The following is a 24,682-nucleotide window of genomic DNA, read 5'->3' as shown; positions in this document are numbered from 1 at the left end:
TAGCCAGTTTTCCCAGCACCACTTATTAAATAGGGAATCCTTTCCCCATTGCTCGTTTTCGTCAGGTTTGTCAAAGATCAGATAGTTGTAGGTATGCAGCATTATTTCTGAGGGCTCTGTTCTGTTCCATTGGTCTGTTTTGGCACCAGTACCATGCTGTTTTGGTTACTGTAGCCTTGTAGTATAGTTTGAAGCCAGGTAGCGTGATGCCTCCAGCTTTGTTTTTTTGGCTTAGGATTGACCCGGCAATGTGGGCTCTTTTTTGGTTCCATATGAACTTTAAAGTAGTTTTTCCCAATTCTGTGAAGAAAGTCATTGGTAGCTTGATGGGGATGGCATTAAATCTATAAACTACCTTGGGCAGTATGGCCATTTTCACGATATTGATTCTTCCTACCCATGAGCATGGAATGTTCTTCCATTTGTTTGTATCCTCTTTTATTTCATTGAGCAGTGGTTTGCAGTTCTCCTTGAAGAGGTCCTTCACATCCCTTGTAAGTTGGATTCCTAGGTATTTTATCCTTGATGGACATTTGGGTTAGTTCCAAGTCTTTGCTATCGTGAATTGTGCTGCAGTAAACATACATGTGCACGTGTCTTTATATTAGAATGATTTATAATCCTTTGGGTGTATACCCAGAAATGGGATCGCTGGGTGAAATGGTATTTCTAGTTCTAGATCCTTGAGGAATCGCCACACTGTCTTCCACAATGGTTGAACTAATTTACACTCCCACCAACAGTGTAAGAGCATTCCTAAAACACTCTTAAAAAAAAAAAAGCATTCTTAAAACGCTTTTTTTTTCTTCATTTGAGAAGTGTCTGTTCATATCCTTTGCCACTTTTTGACGGGGTTTTTGTTTTTTTGTTGTAAATTTGTTTAAGTTCTTTGTAGATTCTGGTTATTAGCCCTTTGGCAGATAGGTAGATTGCAAAATTTTTCTCCCATTCTGTAGGTTGCCTGTTCACTCTCATGATAGTTTCTTTTGCTGTGCAGAAGCTCTTTAGTTTAACTAGATCCCATTTGTCAATCTTTGCTTTTGTTGCCATTGCTTTTGGCATTTTAGTCATGAAGTCTTTGCCCATGTCTATGTCCTGAATGGTATCACCTAGTTTTTCTTCTAGGGTTTTTATGGTTTTAGGTCTTATGTTTAAGTCTTTAATCCATCTTGAGTTAATTTTTGTATAAGGTGTAAGGAAGGAGTCCAGTTTCAGTTTTCTGCATATGGCTAGCCAGTTTTCCCAACACCATTTATTAAATGGGGAATCCTTTCCCCCTTGCTTAGTTTTGTCAGGTTTGTCATAGATCAGATGGTTCTAGATGTGTGGCATTATTTCTGAGGCCTCTGTTCTCTTCCATTTGTCTGTATCTCAGTTTTGGTACCAGTACCATGCTGTTTTGGTTACTGTAGCCTTGTAGTATAGTTTGAAGTCAGGTAGCGTGATGCCTCCAGCTCTGTTCCTTTTGCCTAGGATTGTCTTGGCAATGCAGGCTCTTTTTTGGTTCCATATGAACTTTAAAGTAGTTTTTCCCAATTCTGTGAAGAAAGTCATTGGTAGCTTGATGGGGATGGCATTGAATCTATAAATTACCTTGGGCAGTATGGCCATTTTCACCATATTGATTCTTCCTATCAATGAGCATGGAATGTTCTTCCATTTCTTTGTGTCCTCTTTTATTTCATTGAGCAGTGGCTTGTAGTTCTCTTTGAAGAGCTTTTGTTATCTGAGAAAGTCTTTATCTCTCTTTAATTTTCAAAGAATATTTTTGCTGGAGATAGTATTCTTGGTTGACAGTTTTTTTTTTTTTCTTTCAGCACTTTAACTATATCATCTCACTCTCTCCTGGCTTGCAAGGTTTCTGCTAAGAAATCCACTAACAGATGTATTGGAAGTCTCTTGAATCACTTTTCTCTTGCTGCTTTCAAAATTTTCTCTTGTCTTTGTGGACTTCTTTTGATGTAGCCTATTTGAGGTAGGGTGGTCTTCTTGAATCTGGATGTTCATTTTCCTTCCCAGATTTAGGAAGATTTCAGCCATTATTTCTCTAAATAAGCTTTCTGTCCCTTTCTTTCTCTTCTTTTTCTGAGATGCCCATAACATATATATGGATCCTTTCAATGGTGTCCAATAGTCTTTTAGGCTTTTTTTACCCTTTATTATTATTATCATTATTATTATTGTTTATTTTTGCTCCTCTGCCTAGTTTATATTTGAAATCAGAAAATTTCAAATTTTCTGATTCTCTCTCTTGCTTGATCAAGTCTGCTATTGAAACTTTATAGTGAATTTTTCATTTCAATTGTTGCATTTCTCAGCTCCAAAATCTGTTTGGTTCTTTTTTATATTTTATATCCCTTTGCTGAAACTCTCATTTTGTTCCTGTATTGTTTTAATGAGTTTATCAATCACCTTTATGGTGGTTATTTTGAATTATTTGTCAGGTAATTAGTATCTAACTGTTTCTTTAGTATCAATTTCTGAAAATTTACTTGGCTTATTTGATTGGGTGATTTTTCTCTGCTTCTTTGTGTTCCTTGTAACTTTGCATTGGTATCTACACATTTTAACAATATAGCTACCTCTCCCAGTCTTTGTAGACTGGCTCCAGACAGGGAAACATCTTCACCAAGCAGCATAGCTACAGATTCAGGGGACATCTCAAACATTTTCTGTGGACATGTCTCCTCTGGACATGTGTGTCTAGGTTCCTACTTAGAGAGATTTACCAATTTCTTTTTTCCTGGAACTCATAATTTCTTTCTCCATTGGTATCTATCTTTTGTACCACAGGTTCTCCAAAATAGCAGCATGCCACCTGACTCTTTTTGTTCCCAGTGGCCTTCCAGGCATCCAGAGTACATGAGGTCTCATCAGTGCCCCAATTTGGGCTATATAGAAACCAGTCCCTCTGGAAACCCCCCAAAAGCCAGAACACTGCATATATGCTCCAATCTTCACTACTCCTAAGGAAGAGACTGCCAAGCCGCATTGACGTCTGTCAGCTATACCACAGGTCCTCTGGAGCAGCAGCACACTGCCCAGCTCTTTTGTTCTAAGGAGACCCCAGGTATCCAGAATATGCCATTTCCTGGCAACACACTGAGATAGATGAGACAAAAGCCTGTCCCTAAGGAAGCCTCTTGAAAGTCAGAACAATGGACATATGCTCCAGTTTTCTCTCTCTCCCCAGGGAGAAGCCAGAAGCTGGAAGTTTCCCCCGATCACGTGGGACTGTGCCAGAGAGACTGTGGCAAGAGGGTGCCACAGGTTCTTCTATTGGCTTTGATGTAGCTGGCTCCCCATTTGCCTTGGATGCAAAAGTTTCTTAACTGGTTTCTGGGTTTCTCACAAAGGGAATTGTTCCATGTATGGCTGTTGAATCAGTGTTGCCATGGGAGAAAGAGGGTCTGAGATTTCCTATTTTACCGTCTTAATGGTGTCTTTTAATGAACAGATTTTTTTTATTGTAATCAAATTTTTCTGGTTTTTATTAAACGTCTGTGTTTTCTGTGTCTTGTTTATGGAATTTTTTACTCCAAGGACCTAAAGATACCCTATATTCACTTCTAAAAGCCTTCTACATTTGTTTTTAAGCCACAGGGAGTTTATTTTTGTGTATGTATAGATTTTAAATCAATGTGCATATAAATGTATGTAAGCATATATGAATTCATGTATATGTGTATGTATAATATATATTTATATAGGTGAGATTGGGTTTTTTTTCCGTTTAGATAGGCAGTTGTCCCAGCACCATTTATGGAAGAGTCCATTCTTTCCTCACTTCTCTAAAGTGACATCTTTTCATGTATCAAGTGTAATATATATGTATGGGTCTGTTTGGGGGCTCTCTTTAATGTTCCCTTGATCTATTTGTCTATCCCTATTCAAATATCACACTGTGTAAATTACTGTATCTTTATAATTTGTCTTAGTATCAAATAAATTAAGTCCTTCTATCTGATTCTCTTTTTTCAAGAGTTTATTTACTATTCTTAGCCTTTTATGTTTAAATTTCAGAAGTAGTATGTTATCATCTTTCACAGGATAAAACTTGGAATTTTATTGGAATTGCATTGAATCTATAAGTCACTCTGGGGAAAATTGACATCTATAGAATAATGAGTCTTCAGATTCATTAACTTGGTATTTTTCTCCATTTACAAATTTTCTTTAACATCAGTTAAATGTTATAATTTTTCCAGTAGAGTTCTTACAAATTTTTGCTGGGTTTAGCATTAGGTATATATATTTTTAACAATTAAATATTAACTCTTTTAAACTTCCTTTTTCTAATGGTTCGTAGAAAATATATGCAAATATAATTAAATTTTTGCTTGTTTTTATATCCAGCAAACTTAATTCTCTTATAGCTACATAATAACAACTCTGAGACTTTCTTGCTCTCCAAGTCTCATACATCCTATTTTTTTCTTCCCCCACTGTACTAGAAAAGTTCAACATTGAAGAAAAGTTGTGATATTGGACATTCTTTCATGTTTTGAAAGGGAAATGTTTAGCATTTCATGATTAAAGTTTTCTTCAGGGGAGATTCAATTATCAAAGTAACATGACAGACATGAAAAAGAACCAAATGAAAATGAAGAATATTTTTTTTAAAATCACATCACTCTCTCAATTGATGGAAAAAGCATCTTTAATATTAAACTAAAAATCTACTGATGATAAAAAATGCTTGATGAACTGGGAATAGAGGGAACTTTCTTAATCTGACTAGATAAAATGCACTTAATTATGAAGCCCCTGAGGCTCCAGCTCAGAGGAGGGTATCTCCTGTAAGATTCCCCAGCCTCAGTAGGCCCTGGACCCTGATTTTTCTCTGGACTTCATCCAGACATGGAACCAGACTTCAAATGTTATGTCATCCATAAGTGCCTTCTAAATCAAGATAGCATTGGTGCTTCAGTGTTCCACTTACTTTTCAAGATCTCATTCAAAACCTAGCCAGGGAAGGCCCACTGATTTTTCAGACCGTGAATATTTTTAAGTTGCTGGATTTGGATACACACACATAGACACACATAAATATAAATACACACACACACACACACACACACACACACACATTTTGTCCAGCATATTTTATTTTCAGTAGGAAGATTAATCTGAGTAATCCAATTTATCATTTCCAAATACCAGACTTAGATGACATTTTTAAAATGTCTTTTATCAAAACAGTTGATCAAGCAAATAATTTTCTAGTTCTATTTGGCTTTATTTACTTGTTTACTTTTTGGCAGTGAGCATTTGGCCTTGAATACTTCTTTGCACATGGTGCCTCCGCTGGCTACAACACTTTTCCCTTCCCACAACTCTACTTTGCTGAGTTAACTCTCCCTCATGCTTCAAGATAGTCCCATAATCACATCGGGAAGTCTTACCCATTCCATTTCTAAACAATCCGAGTTCAGTAGACCCCATGGATTTTATAGCAGACAGAGAGGATATATTTAACAACGTAAGTGTTACAAGAATACTAGCCAATATGAACAGATCTGCAGGCCAATAAGAATAGACGTGATCTGTAAACAACCAGGACCAGTATATACTAGGTAAATATCACCTATGCTCAAAGCATATAGTACAGTAAGATGTGGTAAGATACAAAGATTATCATGGTGCTTCTCATGTTGTTCTGTAACTTGCTGTTTACCTATCTCTTATGGTAATCTGTGAGATTACTATGAACAGGGACCAATCATACTCACCCTGGAATCCTGTGTTCCATGGAATCTTGGTTTTAAAGAAAGAGGTTCCAAAAATATTTGAATTAGGTAAAGGAAGTTATATTGAGGGAATGCTCACTAAATAAATCACTTCCTATTACTTCACAGCTTTAATCCCTGGAAGTCCACGAACAATGAATCCATTTCACGCATCTTGTTGGAACACCTCTGCCGAACTTTTAAACAAATCCTGGAATAAAGAGTTTGCTTACCAAACTGCCAATGTGGTAGATACAGTCATCCTCCCTTCCATGATTGGGATTATCTGTTCAACAGGGCTGGTTGGCAACATCCTCATTGTATTCACTATAATAAGGTAAGGGCTCCTTTTTTTTTCCTTCCATACTTTAGGAAACTACAGTCAAAGCTCCCTAAATGAATCCTTTCCCCTGTAGCATTTTGCTTAATGAAATGCAACTTTGGAAATATTTGCTTAAGATAATTAATGAAGATTCTACAGATATTTTCGTCATGCATTAGGTAACATCTCAGTTGCAAATCTCAACATGCTAAGACCTAGGCCAATGCTTACTGCTGGGTCAGTGAGTTTTTAGGGAAATGACTCTCAGTCTTAGCTGCATATTAGAATCACCTGGGGAGCTTTAAAAACTCTTGATAATACAGTTTCACCCCAGACCCATTAACTCAGAATCTCTAAGGGTAGGGCCCAGGTAAGATTTGAAACTGCAATGCAACATTTTATTTTCCAGCAATAAGAATTATCCTAAAAAGCTGACCTGTTTAGGCAGGTGAAAGAGATTCTTTTACTCACTTGGGCAAAAGAGAAACTTTATCTGATCACCAGAAGATGCAGGAAATCATAGGTAGTGGGCTGTTCCCATTCGTGTAGACCAGCCTATATAGACCAAACTGAGAGACATCTGCCCCCGAGTACCTCCTGCCTGGGCACCACATCTCCCACCTAATTCAGGTAATTTCCTCCTCTCAAGTAGAGAGACAGAATAAGAACTTTACTTGGAGAATAAGAACTGATTATTTGTTTTCTAGGGACTTGACAAAATGGATTCAGAACTAGTGCACACAAGCCCTATAGCTACTTGGTATATTTGCTATCCTGATTATTTTCACATGTAAGTTTTGCTAGTTTTAATAACTATAGGATGTTAACTTTTTCATCCTAGTTTCTGATTATACTTAAAATCGCCATTTTCAAAATGTTTGTCCATATTCATATGTTATAAAAGATATTCTAGACTGCAGGTTTAGTATCCCTTATCCAAAATGCTTGTGACCAGAAGTGGTTCAAATTTCAGACATTTTTTTATTTTGCACTGTTTGCATATGCATAATGAGATATCCTGCAGAAGGGAACAAGTCTAAATACAAAATTCATTATGTCTCGCTTATACCTTATACACATAGCCTGAAAGTAATTTTATGTAATATTTTGAATAATTTTATGCATGAGACAAAGTTTTTGTAAATCAAACCATCAGAAAGTAAAGGTGTCAATCTCTTAGCCACCCATGTGTACATCTGTGGTTGTCTGGCATCACCATCATTCCTGACTCTATATTTACGTCCAACCAATAAACAATCACTTTCTTAAACTTATTCACACAACAATACTTAGCAATAAAAAATATGACCATTAATACCACTAATACAGTGAAAAATAATGTGTTCAGGGGAACTAAGCAGCCCAGTAACATCACCAGAACACCTGCACCAGCTGCGAAACAACAGCAGCTGAAGGGGGCTGGGAGGGTCATTTTTCCCTTGGAGACGCTCTATGCTGTACAGCAGCATTTTGACTGCAACCCATCACATGAGGTCAGGTGTGGACTGTTCCACTTGTAGGATCATGTTATTCCTCAAAAAGTTTCAGATTTTGGAGCATTTCAGATTTTGGAACATTTCAGATTTTGGATTTTCAAGTTAGGGGTGCCCAACCTGTACTACCTAATAGGTGTTTTCAGCATCATATTAACACATAACTGCAACAAACTTTTGTGGAGCATATTACACTTAAAAAGCACAGCAGTACTATTATTATACCCATTTAAGAAAAGAGGCTTGGATGAGTAAAAAACTGGTCCAGCATCACAGAGCTAGTAAGTACCAATCCTGGCAATCAAACTCAGATTTATTCTGAATTCAAGGCTATTTCCTCCACAACTAATGAAAACAAAGAGGTCATCAAAATTATAGAGACAGTTGTTGGATTTGCCATAAAGATAAAAGAATCCTCACAGGCTTAATTGAGAGCAAGAGGAGCCCTCAGGATGGTCATGCGGATGGTGCTTACCACCCCTGAGAAGGCTCATAACTTGTCACTTCCCCAGGTGGCGTCTCACCAGCCAGCCCTCTCTCAAACTTTCAGTTTCGCTATCCCTGCAGTTAGAAGTAGAGGATCAATGGTATTTTTTATACCAGTCACAGCTGAAGATTTATTTAGTACATAGGGATTCTACTCTTAATAAATTCAAGCATTCCTTATTGTGTCCTGTAAAGCTATTTGTGAATATCAAGCATTTTAAACTTTTCTTTAAGTGCTAGAAGAAATTCAATTCAATATATATTAGTAAATACCTATTGCATGCCCTGCATTGCCCTAGGGTTTATGAAAACACACAAAAAAAAGCAGCATCTGTCTAAAAAGTTCATATTCTAGTGGGGAAGATGAGATTTAAACTCATGGAATAATTTGAAAAATAATACAAGAAAGACTTTAAAAACAATCAACTGGGGGGAAAAAGATGGCTCAGATAAGTTCCAGGAAAGAAAATAGAAGTAATCGAATATTCTAACAGTGCTTCAAAGAGGCAATAGTGCTGAGTAGAGAGTTAATAGCTAGAGACTTGAGAATGTTTCTAGCTCACTCCCGTTTGCCTGTTGGACCTGCCCAGTTCTCCTTCCATCTCTCCCTCATGACCTCCAGTATTTCTGCCCTGCTTTTCTACAGATACATATGGTGTGTCCTACACTCAAAAGCCTTGGTACCACCATTGAAAAACCAAGTCCTTAATAGGTGTTAGCCCTTCCGAAATGTTTGCATTTTCACAGGCAACTTTTATATGCAAAACCTCATCAGTGTGGGATTCCACCTCTTGGGACAAGCTGTTGAAGAGATGTCTGGAGCCAGAGAAATTTCTTGGACCCCTCAATTTACACCAGTAGATAACAGCTTAATCCCATCTATTTATACAGAGACAAAGTTGAAAAAAAGGAAGACATGTGCAATGTGAACTCTTCTAAAAGTCAATTCTGAGCTATAATTTATGGAAACAGATTTTCAGCATAAAGTCAACCATCATTTAACTGAGGAGAAAAACACCTGAGCCATTGTAGGGACCAATTTGTTTGCATTATTGTGAAAAATCTATCATTTATTCATATTTTCATTTTATACATAACGTGAGAATATACATTAGATAAAGAAATGCTAATGGAGCTTTTAAAATAAATATTTTAATCTTTCAAAAAGTATCGGGAACAACCTTTAATTAAAACAAGTTTTAATTTTTTGCTAAGATTTTAACACTTTTCCTTGCAAATTGCTCTCCAAAAATGTATTAATCTTTCAAAAATCATTCGAAAGCAACTTACATGTATTTATTTATTTATTTATTTATTTGGCTAGGAATTTATCAACTTTTTTGCAAATTGCTCTCTAAATATTTTAAGGCAATTTGTATTAATGTTTTCATCATGCTTTGCCATGATCTTTTATTTGTTACGTTATGAACAGACAGGTGAATTAAATAAAATATTAAGACTACAGTAATGATAAGGAGAAATAAATAACATTTAAACAAGATGTAATGACTTTTACAGTAGTAATTGTATCAAAAACATTGTTCATCAATAGAACTAAAAGTCAATAAAATCATTAATGATGCTGGAACGCAAGCAATGAACTAATTTCTGACTTTGCCAAATGAAGACTAGAAACATATATAAAATAAATATGTTTAAGGAAGATGGAGCTTCAAGAATAAGATGTTCTGTGTGCCTTTTTTTAAAAGCAAGAAGCAACTTGTGCATTAGGAGGGTAACTATAAAATAATGAGGCCAGATCATCACTGGTCTGTTGTACATTAAATTTATAGCAGGTCAAAGGAAGCCAGTTTAGAAAATGTAGGCAGAAAATTGAGCCTATTATAATATTTTCCTCTTGCATTCCCAGGAGACAGATTGATGAACTCAACCCCGTTACTCAACTAGTCTCCACAGGCACAGCAGGCCCTGGGAATCACCTGTACTTCAATAAAGGGACGACTTTGTTTTGTCAGACCCCCACATCCACCTTCTGAACACACCTTTCTTCTGTTTACTGACAGACTCCCTTCAAGTGGGCAGAGTCTGTATAAAAGGTGCCCTATCCTCCAAAAATAGAGTTCCCATATTGTCACTTCCTGCCCTCATCTCCCTCTCAGGTCAACTAATTCACACTAAGTCATGAATTTGTGAAAAACAGGTTACGAGATGGACAATGTGTTAACCTAGAGGAATCCTGTCTAATGGTAGAATTCCAGCTGCTGACAGGGATGGGAAACGTTTTAGAACACAGATCTCTTTTTCCCCACCCAGATTAAATAATAACTAACAGCTCCCTCTGACCCAGCCCTCTACCATTCCAAGTGTCAGCCATACACAGACTCTTGTTGGAATTGACCCATACCCTTGACTGCACGGATACGTTTTCGATGCCAGAGTACCATGCAACAACATCTGTTCAGATGAGCTGTGGTCCAGTTGGCCAATATGCGAAGCTGGCTAGAGAATCTAAGGAAGTTGAGTTGCTTGCCTAAGGGCACAATGAGCGAGAGCATAGAAATGAAAATAAAATTCCCAGTTAGGTTATCTTTCCACTCTATCACTCTATGTATCTAGGGAAGGGTTGGCAAATATAGGACTCTACTGTAAACTCTCTCACCCTTAGCAGTCATCTCTAATCACACAGGTCTGTCCTGTATAGCATCTGTCCTGTATAGGTCTGTCCTGTGTGAGGGCTCAGAATTCTTCTCAGCACAGTGCTTCAGGAAATGACTACTAATCCATTGGCATAGGCTCATGATAGCAATTTAATTCAACTAGAGTTAAATGCCAGATGGGATGGTGAGGCAACCCAGAGATTAACAAGAGCAGGAAGCCAGTTCTACACCCTGTCCCATTCCTCACCCCAACACCACTTTCCTCTCCCTGCCCCACGCTGGAGGGAGAAAGGGAGAAAGAGGTTTTTCAGCCCTCAGGAGTCTGGGCTGCCTGGTGGGAGCTGGAGCCCCACTGGTATCTTGGACCATGGAGTGAAGGCTACATTCTGGCTTCTCCCCTCCTCCTTACTCTCCAGTTCCCACTGGTGCTTCTGACTGGCCAAACCTAATCAGAAGCCAATTGGCAAAGGGGACTGAGGACAGGCTGGCGAATGACAAGCACGGCAGCCTACATGCGTAGTGTTATGTTTTGTTTTACTTAATCCATATCATATGTTGTTATTTCTGATTGCAAAAGGTAAGCATGGTTTTAATAGAAATTTTGAAAAATTGTGAGAAAATGCAAACAATAAAGTAAAAAATCAGTCATACTACTACCAAATAGATGATCACTGTGATCACTTGACATATTGTTCCTGCAAATTTTTTAACAAATGTTTAAATAAATTTAGAGTCATGCTATACACATTATGAGTATTCTTTCCTTTTTTTTTTTACTTAATAGTATAAGTATTTTCTCATCTGATTAAATACTCTTTCAAACTATGACTACAGCTACATCCTATTGAGTGTGGTAGTGTGGAATACCATAATTTATTTTATCATTCCTCAAATTAATGAGCATTAGATATGACCACGTTAACCATATGGAGCACATGTTAGCCAAAATTATCACAAGTCTTTGTATTTTATATTAAATGTTTACATCATAAGAAATACAAATTTCATGAAGTCTGACAACAGGAAATCTGAAGATAAATTAGACCTAAAAAGGGATATAATTTATATAGTTAGAAATTTTACAATTTCTATTTGTTTTTAATTTCGATGCTGTTGCTTTCAGTAAAGAAGACAATAATAAATATAATGTGTTATTCATATTGCCCTAGTAACTTATGTCCAGATAAATTTATCAATTGCTTCAGAATTCTCTTTGTACTATACAGAATATCATCTAGACACACTTTTATTTAATTCTTTTTGATTGCCAGTTAATGGCCTGCACTGTTCCCACAATAGAATTACCATAATTCATTATCAGTAAATGATGGGTACCCCTCTAGAGAAAAGCAAGGGCCATGGATCTAATTGCTGCAATTGAGACCTAAGCAACTGCTTATGGTTTATATCCCAATTCACATGCAAATAACATCTATTTATAGACTAAGATTTATAAATTTTTTTGTTTTTTTGTTTTTTTTTTAGTTTGGAGCTCTTTCTATCTGACTGCTAATATCTGTCCCTCTTCCCTGTCCCCTCTCCATTTCCCACTCTAATGGCCTGAAGAGGACAGGGGATGAGAGACCAAGGACAGTTAGCTGGCTGGTCTTTTGTTTGACATGATCTTTTCTTCATGTCTCCTCTCCCTCTTGGTCATTCTGGTGTGAGGCACCAAGCTCCTGAGGGAAAGGAACCTATCTGTATTTTCAGTGGCAGCAACAACGTGTACAGTATGGTTGCTGAATAAGGACTCCATGGCAGTAACTTCCCCACACAGTGGATGCTGCCAAGGCCTGGAGAAGAGATGGCCTCACCCAGTCTGATGTTTCACATGAGAATCTGATAGCTGAGAAATGAAGTTCACAGGCTATAGAAGTTGTAGCCAATGAATAATAAAGACACACACTAGCTTCCAAACAGCAGAGCACTAGCCCTGGAATAGGAAAAAACTAGCAATTGTGGCATAATCTTAGGACTGGTTCTTACATGCTCTTTAAATTCTTATTTGTTCACATCTGCCAATAAACCTGTCTTGACAGTTCCCAAGAAAGAGGAGGGGGCTCCTTCTTTGTGCTTCTTGTCCTTGTACTTGTCTCTAGTTTTCTCTCATCAAATTGTAATGTGATAATTTATTTATGCATGTCTAGACTATAAGCTCCTTGATGACAGGGTTTATACATAGTTTAGCTTTACAGCCTTAGAGCACAATATTATGACTGCCATGTAATTGGTGCTCAATAAAATGTTTGTTGAATTAATGAACAGAATCTCCCAGATAAAGATGGTACCTGCTTATTATTGAATGTGTCAGCTCCTTGAAGTAAGAACCAACTAAATTTTAAATTTCTGCTCTCAGAAATGTATTTCACCTGCTGATGAGAAGGCCACTTCTAGATAGCATTGAATTCACTTCTCCCACCCCCGGCTCCCCACAGGAGACATGAGATCATTCTCAGTGCCATCTACCAGCTCCGTCTTTTCAGATGACTCTCCCTGTCTGGATCTCAGGGTCTTTATTAATAGTCTTTGCTATTTGTTAGATTTTACTGGAATATTTCTAAGTCATTGTTGAAATTTTAACAATGGCCTAAGCTGCAGCAAGAAAAAAAATGCATTAGACAACAGAAATCATTTATTTTCAGTCTTCAGCTGTTTTAAATACTAGGAATGAGTAAAGACTAAATCTTTTGCCTGAGTGTATTTAAAGTTGGTATAACTTGTTGCTGCATAAAAAATTACCCCAAACATAGTGGCTTGAAACAATAAACATTTACTGTCTCATGTGTGTCCAATGGTCATGGATTCAGGAGCAGCTTAGCTGGTTGGCTCTGGTTCATGATCTGTCATAAAGTTGCTGTCAAGCTGTCTTCCAGGGTTACAGTTATCTGAGGGCTTGGCTGCAGCTGGATGATCTACTTCCAAGGTAGCTCATTCCCATACCTGGAAAGCTGGTGCTGACTGGTTGTTAACTGGACCTTCAGTTCCTCTCCACATGGACCTCTCCATAGTGTTGCTTGAGTATCCTCACAAGATGGCAGCAGGCTTCCACCAGGGAGAGCAATCCAACAGAGAGCAAAGAGAAAGCCCCACAAAATCTTTGTGACCTAATTTCAAAGTCACACACTGTCACTTCTGCCATATTCTCATTGTTAGAAGCAAGTTAATAAGGTCAGCACTCAGAGAGAGGGAATTAGGCTCCACCTACTGAAAGGAATATCAGAGATTTTGTGGACATATTTTTAAACCACCACAGTAAGTTGTCAAATAAATAGTTCAAAATGCTTAAATATACACAAGACTAGGCATTTCCTCTATGCATTTGTGTAGGTTTTCCTTTAACATTTAAAATGCATTATGGCAATTAAAATTTGTATCAGGTAGCATATATTGAATAGTCTGTATACATCCAATATCAATCCTCAGTTTCCTCTATCTCTTTCAGATCCAGGAAAAAAACAGTCCCTGACATCTATATCTGCAACCTGGCTGTGGCTGATTTGGTCCACATAGTTGGAATGCCTTTTCTTATTCACCAATGGGCCCGAGGGGGAGAGTGGGTGTTTGGGGGGCCTCTCTGCACCATCATCACATCCCTGGATACTTGTAACCAATTTGCCTGTAGTGCCATCATGACTGTAATGAGTGTGGACAGGTAAGTGAAGGACTTTGAAATATCTTAATATAATTCAGAGGTGCCTGTGCTTCCCCAAGCTCATTCCAATTCCAACACCAGTTTTGGTTTATAACAGCAAAGGTTTTCTTCCTTTGTTTCACTGTAGGACTGATTACTTAAGAATATTTTGTTCAACTTTCACAGAGGAATATTTTTAATGGAAAACATAAAACACAAAAGTCTCCTTTTTTCTAATCATTCTTTTCGACTCAGTTTTATTTGCAATTCAGTGCAAGAAAAAAAATCACAAAACCAGGAAATATTAGAAACCAGAATGAATTCCCGCCATCAATTTCACAGTAAGGAAGCTGAGGCCCAGAGAGGTGAGGAGGTTTGCTAGAAGCACATAGAGAATTAGTGGCAGAGCCAAGAATTAAAGTAGGTTTCCTTAGTCTCTGTCCAAGGCTATTTGTGATATGTCCACTGTCTCATACACTTGTTATTGCCTCATAGCTTTAAGGAATCAGTGGAGTAAATAGATGTTATTATACAACCATGAAGCAATTTCCCAGTGCCAGGGAGATCATCTTTTACAAACATTATTGTGATTGGTTAATACAAATGCTGTTATTTTATATTATTAGAAATGTATTCCACTATGTCCTGGAATGTGCCATAGCCCTTTTCACCATCCATGTAAGCTAATGTTATTTGAGGAGATGATGGTGATGGTGAGTACTTATGGAACCCATAAGTGGTAGAATCCAGTTCAGACCCAAGCCATCTGACTCTAGAGATGGCAGATAGTTGTAACTGCCTCACTATCTGGCCTGTCTAGGAAGCACACAAGCTAGGATGTGCCCTGCATTATCCAGATGCCAGAATGTCCACACCAGGTCCTAGCAGCTCACCCCAAACAAAAACAGGGACTAAAGACAACCATAGTACTTCCAACAGTGATACTCTGTCTTCTAGGACAACCCACTTAAAATCTCCATCTGCCTTCTTCCCAGCCCAACCCTAGCCCAACACATTTAATCCTCCTTGCTCTGATCTACTGTCTTTTTCCTTTGGTTCAAATATATTACATAAATCACGTGTGTGTGTGCGTGTGTGTGTGTGTTATTTATTGTCTCATTCCCTTGCAAATGTAAATTCCACAAAGGCAGGGTCTTGGTCCACCAGTATATCATAAATGTGTGTGTAACAGTGCCTGGCACTCAGGTGCTCAAAAAATATTGATGAATGAATGAATGAATGAATGAGTGAATGTCTTGAAGGGTATGTTAAATTTCCCTGGGTCTATCCAGAAATCGTCCTGAACCCTGCCTCTTTCACCCTTCCAAGTGGGACTTTTGGGTGGAGAAGTGATGAGCCATTCTTCAGATGAACAAAAAAAGAATTGCAAGGTTCATACAAATCATTCACTCTGACAAGAACGAATAATAATGGTAAATTTTTAAATATCCTTTTGTTTTTCTGCAAGAGAACTTTCAAAATATAGAATGTGCTTCTCAACTCGTAACTAACACATTTTTAAATCAACATACTGCATAGGTCTGGTTAGCTCAGCTGATGCCAGCCAATGTGACTGTGTCATGAGAAAAGCCCCATAAGTTCGTCAGGGTTCCAATACTAGGAAGAGGGTCTTGAACAGGCCAGGCTCACTGTAGAAAAGTGACCTAAAGTACAGACCATACCAACAGTAATCCCATTCTTGGGGATAATACGAGCTTCTTTATACACTGTGCCTTGGATGCAGGAGAATATTGGCTTTTTTTGAAAAAAAAAAATATAAGCGAGTATACTCCTATAAATGTCTTACTGTAAATGAAGTGAATGGGCATTTTCTGCCTTGGAACAGACAAACTGTGTATGTTTTAAATATTGACAGGTTTTTCTCTGTGTATATATGTGTGCACACATGCATGTGTGGTATCTTACTACTAGTCTTTTGTTTTGTTTTGTTTTGATCCAATGGACATAGTATGCTAAAATTTCATTTCACATTTAAGACATTCTGCCCTTTCCTTCCCCTTGCTCTGGAAGATCAGGTGGTAAGAAACAAGTGAAGAGGCTATAAAACTGAACCATTTCCTTTCTCACATTTCTTGTAATTCTAACTCCACTAAATTCATAAAAGTTTAACAAAATCTGCAATTTTGTAAAAGAGAAATGAGGCTTGCTTTGTAAGATCATAACTAAATGTTGGTGCCATCAGTATGCCTTAGTGTTTACATATTTAAATCATTTTAATTGCCAGTTTAATGGATTGTACATTTCAAGTGTTTCCACTAACTCATTTTGCTTTCCCTAATTAGTGATAACTGCAAGTGTGTAGAATATTTAGTAGTGGGCTTCTACCTCCATAGCCATACAAAACAATATATAAACATCCAAAATATTAAAAATGTTTGCCTTCAAATGAAAGCTACCTAGACGTTCATTAGTGGCTACTTTTATAAATAAATTCTCTAAAACATCAAGAGTCAGTAAGTAGGAGCCAAAATTTGCAACTGATTCATTCATTTATTCAAAAAATATTTATTGAGCATGAACCATATGCCAGAGATTGTTGGACACAGGGGATACAGTGACCTTAAACTAATAGTCAAGGCTCCTGCCCTCATGGGGCTTTCATGCTAGTGGTGGAGACAGACATTAAGTGAAGAGTCCCACACGTAATTGTATATTTCCACATAGTGATAATACACTAAGAGGGAAAAGTAGAGTCTCCCTATAATCTTCTTTTACAATCATAGTCCCTCGTATAGAATGGGTGGTCAGAGAAGTCTTCCCTAAGAGGAAGACTGTTAAATAGGGACTTGAAGGAAGAGCAAGAAGAAGCAGAGGCAGATCCTGCCAGGCAGGTAGAGCAGCTTGTGCCTAACCTTGAAAGGGGAAGAGCTTGAGGAAGTCAAGGGAGAGACTGGCACAGGCAGCAGGCAGCAGGCAGAACCAGGTGGGAAAAAAGACCTGTGGATCATGGGAGGAATTCTGAAAATTGATGGAAAACCACTGAAAGGTTTTCAGCTGAGGAGGGATGCTATCAGAGAAGATTCTTTAATTGCTTGATCCCATGACTTCATCATCCTATAATTCCAGTAAAAATGATGGCTGGACTGCGGTGCAGCCACTACATCTTCCACTTCCCCAGCAGGGAGAAAAGAGGCCCTTCCCTCGTTAGCCATGGGGAATGCACGTGCAGTGTGCAGAGGATGGGTAGCTGAGGAGCCCTGGCCAGAAACCACTCTCTGTAACCAAAGGCCCCTTAACTGAATGCAAATGTCCTGCTTCTGGTGCAAAATTGAAAGAGCAACAGGACAGGATATTTGTTATTTTTGTGAGTCTTCATTAAGTAGCTTTACAAAAACTTGGAGAAAATTAAGTGACCATAAAAACCATTTTTACATTTGTGTAATTTCTACCAATAATATCCTCCACCACCCCCAGCCCCCAGCAAAGTTGTGCTTTTTCAAATAGCCTTCCTTCTGAATCCGAGCTTGCTTTTCATTCTTCAGCTTTCATTTTGCTCTGAAAAATTCTTGGATTTGCTGGAGGACCAAATATATCTGATATGTCAGAATTTCAAGTTTGATTAATGATTACCCCTTTTTTTCCTGGCTCTAAAATGAAAAGAGAAAAAATAAAGAAAAATGCTTCCCCATGAAATTAGCCCATTTCTTCCCTCTGGCTTCTAGCCTAAGTTCCTTAAGGAATTTGCATTGTCTATACTAGCCACAGTTGTTCATCCTCACTGTGACTTCTGTGAGCTGAAATTCCATGAGCCTGGTGACTTTAGTATAAAGCCATCGGGGCAAAATGTTTGTTCTATGTGCCTGAACCCCTTTCTGCTGAGGGATTCTCTTAGCCCCACATTTTCTTCCTTCCTGCCTCTGTGTCAGTAAGTCTTGCTGGAAAAAGGGTCATTTCCTCCTGCAGGAAATCGCTGTTCAGAGACAAAGTTTTCCAGAGTCTCATTTACGGGAAAAGCCGCTTTGTAAAGAAAGAGTTTGCACCGCAGAGTTTTACCATTATCAATGTATTCGTAGAAGGAACAGCTATTTCAGTGAGTGGTTTATTCAGACTTGCAGGGTCAAGAATTGTTTTCTCTACAGATACCAGGCAGCTCTTAAAAAATATAACTTTCTTTTGCCCTGATAGAGGTGTGCTTCAGAAAGGAAAACAATGCTAATAATTTACTCTCATCATGAACCTTTCATCCTTGGAGCTCAGTGCTTTTATTGATTGTTCCAAAACTCTTCCTGACTGCCTTTGCAGGTACTTTGCCCTCGTCCAACCATTTCGACTGACAAGTTGGAGAACAAGGTACAAGACCATCCGGATCAATTTGGGCCTTTGGGCAGCTTCCTTTATCCTGGCATTGCCTGTCTGGGTCTACTCGAAGGTCATCAAATTTAAAGACGGTGTCGAGAGCTGTGCTTTTGATTTGACATCCCCTGACGATGTACTCTGGTAAGTTGTTAAAACTTAAGAAAAATGAGTTGAATTAAGTTGTGAAGTACTTCATTCTCCTTGTCAACATGTGAGCAGCCTCAAAGAGTATCCTCGTGGATCCTCTTTTCGCCAGTATCTCCACTTAGGTTTCTCCACACATGCAATCAAGGTGATAGTTTGATTTTTAAGGAGAGGGCAACCTTTAGAAAAAGATTTTGAATTCAATCATGTAACCTCAGTGGTCACAAATATATTTAAATATGGATTTTAAAGATTCATAGCAGCCGGATGCAGTGGGAATGCAGCAATCAAGGGAGGTAAGGAATTTCCAGAGTCGCTCAGACTCAACCTCATCAGTATGCAATTGCAGTTTGCTTGAATTGTGTCCCCTATAAAGATATGTTCAAGTCCTACACCAGCTCCCCATACCTGTGAATGTGATCTTATTTGGAAACAGGGTTTTTTCAGATGTAATCAAGCTAAGTTAAGGTCATACTGGATTAGGGTGGGCCCAATGACTATTGTCCTGATAAGGAGAAGCAGATTTTAAGAAACACAGAGACACACAAAAAAGAGAATACATGTGAAGACAGAGGCAGAGATTGGAGTGATGTGTCTGTAAGCCAAGGAACACCAAGGATTGCCAGAAACCAGCAGAGAGGGTAGGAGGGGGCATAGAGCAGATTCTCCTTCATAGCCTCTAAAGAACCAAATTTGCCAGCACCTTGATTTCAGATGTCTAGCTTTCAGAGCTGTGAGAGAATAAATTTCTATTGTTTTAAGCTATCCAGTTTGTGCTAATTTCTTATAGCAGTCCTAGGAAACTAATGCAACTACCATAGCCATTTTATACATTTTAATTTAAAAAGAAATTAAAAGTCTTCAACTTGAAATTTGAACACAGAATTGGAGTTCATGATTAAATTATTTGAGCAACTACCAATGGCCAATAACTGCGTTAGATATTTTTACACATACTATCTCAAGTCAGTCTGGCAGATTACTTTCTCTTACTCAATCACTTGTCAAATAGATAAGTAATTTCTGCATTATGTGGACACAGCCAAAGAAAGATGGCGGCAAAGGACCTGCAAATCCACTAATCCAGTGGAAAAAAAAAAAAATTCATATGCTTGCATGTCTTGTTCAGTTTAGTATAACAAAGTGCTATAGACTAGGTGGCTTGTAAACAATAGAAATTTATTTTTCATAGTTCTAGAAGCTGGAAATCCAAGATAAAAGTGCTAACATGATCAAGTTCTGATGACAGCCCTCTTCCAGGTTGCAGTCTGCCAACTTCTCATTTTATGCTTATGCGGCAAAAGAGAGAGACAGGAAGCAAGCTCTCTTGTGTCTCTTCTTATAAGTACACTATTCCCATTCATGAAGGTGCCACTCTCATGACTTAATTACTTCCCAAAGACCCCATTTCCTCATACCATTATATTGAGGGGTTAGGTTTTCAACATAGGAATTTTGAGGGAACACAAACATTTGGGACGTTAACAGTGCAACGTACATAGGACTGCACTTCCAGTTCCAAAATGGCAGCATAGAAGCAAGCTGACTGAATGCCCCCACTCCCAGAGCCCTCAGAAAATCAAAGACAAATATACAGCACCAACGTTATCATTAGCAATATCCCAGAACTCCAGAACTCAAATATGTGGATGAGATGGTTCCTCAGGATTCAGAGAAGTGGAAAAAAAAAAAAAAGCCTCCAAGCCGACTGTAACAGAATCAGACTTCCACGTCCATGACACCCCTCTCCCCCATTCTGCCTGATACCAAACACATGAAAAACTTCCCCCCAACTCACAGTTTCTACACTGAAAAAAACGAGATCAAGGTAGGCAACCAGCTTTCCCACCACCTTGGGTTCCCTGACAAAATACATGTCTCTGACTTAATCTATGGGAAGTATCATAAGTGCTGGAAGGGAGAAATATCCCTGAGAACAGGCAGAAACAAAGTAGGGAGGTGGGACAGTTGCTCTGTAACTCAGCCAAAGGAGACACTAAATCAGAGTGGCTATTCATAGCACCACACTCCAGGAGGTACATTCAGCAGGCCCCCTGGACAAACCCCTAGACCAGGCTTCCCACACCTTCCGGATATCTCCTTTGGGACTTCCCCCATTCAGGACAGCCAGTGACTGATGGGTCACTAGAGCCAAAGCAAGCCTGGGCTTAAAGCACCACCTAGAGCCAAAATGAGACAGCAACCTAGCGACAATGACTCTCTAAGCAAATACAGGAAATAAAAACCAAAACAAGTCAGACAGAGAAGACTGGAATAAATAGCAAATCCTCATGCAAAGACATAGATGTACATCCACGAGAAGCAACAGCAAACAGTGAACCACCAGGGGACCAGTAACTGACCCTAATGAGACAGCAATATGTGAGCTCTCTGGCCAATAATTCAAAATGGCAGTTTTTAGGAAACTCAGTGATCTCCAAGATAACACACAAAAGCAATTCGGAAATATATCACGGAAATTTAACAAAGAGATTGAAATAATTTTAAAAATTAAAAAAAAATCTTGGAACTGAGAAATACACTTGCTGAACTGAACAAGTTACTAAAAATTCTCAACAGCAGAATGGGTCAAGCAAAGGAAAGAATCAGTGAGCTCAAAGACGGGCTATTTGAAAATACACAGTCAGAAAAAGTAATGAAAAGAAATGAAGACTGTATACAAGATATAGAAAAAATTACTTCAAAAGACCAAATCTAAGACTTATCGGTGTTCAAGAGGGAGTTGAGCAAGAGCAAGGAGTAGAAAGCCTATTCAAAGAAATAATAACAGAGAATTTCTCCCAAATTGAGAAAGATGTAAATATCCAGATATGGGAAGATCAGAGAACACCAAACAAAATTAACCCAAATAAGACTGTACCCCAAGGCATATAATAAACTCTCAAAAGTCAAAGACAAAGATAGAACTCTAAAATCAGTAAGAGAAAAGAAGCAAATAACATATAAAGGAGCTCTAATTCATCTGGAAATGGACTTCTTACTAGAAACCATACAGGCCAAGGGGGAGTGAAATGACATTTTCAAACTGAAAAAAAAAAAACTTGCCATCCAAGATATCGCATCCAGCAAAATTATCCTTCAGCTGTGAAGAAGAGATAAAGTGTTTTCCAGACAAGCAGAAGTTGAAGGAATTTACCACCACCAGATCCATCTTACAGGAAATGCTAAAGGGAGTTCTTCTGTTGGAAAGAAAAAAAAACACTAATGTGCAAAAAGAAAATACTTGAAGTTATGAAACCCCTGGATAAAATTAAATACAGGAACAAGCCCAGAATACTCTAATACTGTAATTACGGTATACAATCCACTCATAATTCTAGCATGAAGCCCAAAAGACAAATCTATCAAAAATGGTAACAGCTATAGCAACCTGTTAAGAGACAGATAATAGGCCGGGCGCGGTGGCTCATGCTTGTAATCCTAGCACTTTGGGAGGCCGAGGCGGGCGGATCATGAGGTCAGGAGATCGAGACCACGGTGAAACCCCGTCTCTACTAAAAAAAAAAAAAATACAAAAAATTAGCCGGGCGCGGTGGCGGGCGCCTGTAGTCCCAGCTACTCAGAGAGGCTGAGGCAGGAGAATGGCGTGAACCCGGGAGGCGGAGCTTGCAGTGAGCCAAGATCGCGCCACTGCACTCCAGCCTGGGCGACAGAGCGAGACTCCGTCTCAAAAAAAAAAAAAAAAAAAAGAGACAGATAATATGGAAATATGTAAATTGAGACAACAAAAAGTTAAAATATAGGGGAATGGAGTTAAAGTGTAGATTTTTTCCACTTTTTTCTTTGATGTAAGATAAATTATCATCTCTTTAGAATAACCTGTTATATATATGCTTTTTTATCAGCATCATTGCAACCACATCACAAAAATCCATAATAGATTTTTAAAATAAAAAGTAATGGACTAAGGCATTCCACCAGAGAAATTCACTTTTCCACAGAGGAAGATAGTAAGAAAAGAAGAAAGGAAGAGAAAAGTTACAAAACCAGAAAACAAGCAACAAGATGGCAGTAGTAAGTCCTTGCTTATCAATAATAATACTGAATGTAAAGGGTCTCAATTAAAAGGCAGCGAGAGGCTTGATAAAGAAACAAGACTCCGGGGCCCATTGTGGGGTGGGGGGAAGGGGGGAGGGACAGCATTAGGAGATATACCTAATGTTAAATGACAAGTTAATGGGTGCAGCACACCAACATGGCACATGTGTACATATGTAACAAACCTGCATGTTGTGCACATGTACCCTAAAACTTAAAGTATAATTAAAAAAAAAAAAGAAAGAAACAAGACTCAACTATATGCAGCCTAGAAGAAACCCACTTCACCTATAAAGACACACATAGACTGAGAGTGAACGGATGGGAAAAGACATTCCATACAACTGCAGGTCAAAAAGAGCAAGAGTAGCTATATTTAGATAAAATAGACTACAAATCAATGACTGTAAAAGAGGACAAAGAAGGTCACTATATAATGATAAAGGAGTCAATTCAGCAAAAGGATATAACAATTTTAAGTATCTCTGCACCCAACATTGGGGCTCCCAAATATATAGAGCAAACACTAATAGATCTGAAGGGAGAGAGAGGCCGCAATGCAATAATAGTAAGAGATTTTAACACACAATTCTCTGTCATTGACAGATCATCCAGACAGAAAATCAACAAAGAAACGGCAGGGTTAAACTACACACTAGACCTAATAGGCCTGACATTTACAGAACATTTCACCCAACTGTTGCAGAATGCAAATTCTTTTCAACAGCATATAGAACACTCCCCCAGAATAATTCTATCAGGCCACAAGACATATCTGATCAAATTCAAAAAAGTAGAAGTTATAGCAAGTATCTTTGACCACAATGGACTTAAAACTAGAAACCAAGGGGAACCTTGGAAACTACACAAATATATGTAAATTAAACAACACGCTCCTGAATGATCAGTGGGTCAATGAAGATATCAAGAAAGAAATTTAAACATTTTTGAAACAAACGAAAGTTGAAATACAACATACCAAAATCTATGGGATATAGCAGAAGAAGTACTAACAAGGAATTTTATAGTGATAAATGCCTATATCAAAAATGTAGAAAGACTTAAAATAACCCATGAATGTTCCTCAAAGAATTAGAAAGGCAAGAACAAACCAAACCCAAACTTAGTAGCAGGAAAGAAATAATGAAGATTAGAGCAGAAATAAATAAAACTGAGACTAAAAAAACTACAGACAATCAACAAAATGAAAAATTGGCTTTTCAAAAGATAAACAAAACCAACAAACCTTTAGCTAGACTAAGAAAAACAGAGAAGTTCCGAATAAACAAAATCAGAAACAAAAATGGGAACATAACAACTGAGACCTCAGAAATACGAAGAGTCATTAGAAACGGAAATGAATCACTAAAGTCAACAAACTAGGAAATATAGAGGAAATAAATAAATTCCTGGACACATACAGCCTGCCAAGATTGAACCATGAAGAAATAAACAGCCTGAACAAACCAATAGCGAATAAGGAGACTGACGCAATAACAAAAAGTCTTTCATCAAATGAAGTCCAGGACCTGATGGCTTCACTGCTGAATTCTACTGAACATTTAAATAATTAATACCAATTCTCTTCAAACTTCAAAAAAAATGAAGAGGAAGGAATACTTCCAAACTCATTCTACAAAGCCAGCGTTACTTTGATACCAAAACCAACCAGAGACACACAAAAAAACAAAACTACGGACCAATATTACTGATTACATAGATGCAAAAATCCTCAACAAAATACTAGCAAACAGAATTCAACAACATATTAAAAAGATCATATATCATGAGCAAGTAGAACTCATTCAAGGAATGTGAGGATGGTTCAACAGATGCAAATCAATAAATTTGATACATCACATTAACAGCACCAAGAATAAAAA

The 24,682-nt window shown here is 38.0% G+C and overlaps 1 protein-coding gene across 4 annotated transcripts in view; it reads left to right on the top strand.

Moving 5' to 3' along the window:
* The window catches only part of MCHR2 (melanin concentrating hormone receptor 2), a 70,090-nt gene that overhangs the window by 32,478 nt on the left and 12,930 nt on the right, over positions 1 to 24,682 (top strand). For 3 of the 4 annotated variants that reach the window (XM_055259734.2, XM_063633478.1, XM_063633476.1), the window contains 3 exons: positions 5,859 to 6,066; positions 14,091 to 14,300; positions 18,543 to 18,737. In XM_055259734.2, coding sequence (XP_055115709.1) covers positions 5,885 to 6,066; positions 14,091 to 14,300; positions 18,543 to 18,737 — 587 coding nt within the window. In that variant the 5' untranslated portion in view covers positions 5,859 to 5,884. Of the gene's footprint in view, positions 1 to 2,921; positions 3,071 to 5,858; positions 6,067 to 14,090; positions 14,301 to 18,542; positions 18,738 to 24,682 lie in introns of those variants that run through there. The other variant, XM_063633482.1, reaches the window with a different exon arrangement.

Source organism: Symphalangus syndactylus, chromosome 2 (genome assembly GCF_028878055.3).
Source record: "Symphalangus syndactylus isolate Jambi chromosome 2, NHGRI_mSymSyn1-v2.1_pri, whole genome shotgun sequence".
Classification (NCBI taxonomy): Eukaryota; Metazoa; Chordata; class Mammalia; order Primates; family Hylobatidae; genus Symphalangus; species Symphalangus syndactylus.
This window is presented reverse-complemented; position numbering and strand designations above follow the sequence as displayed.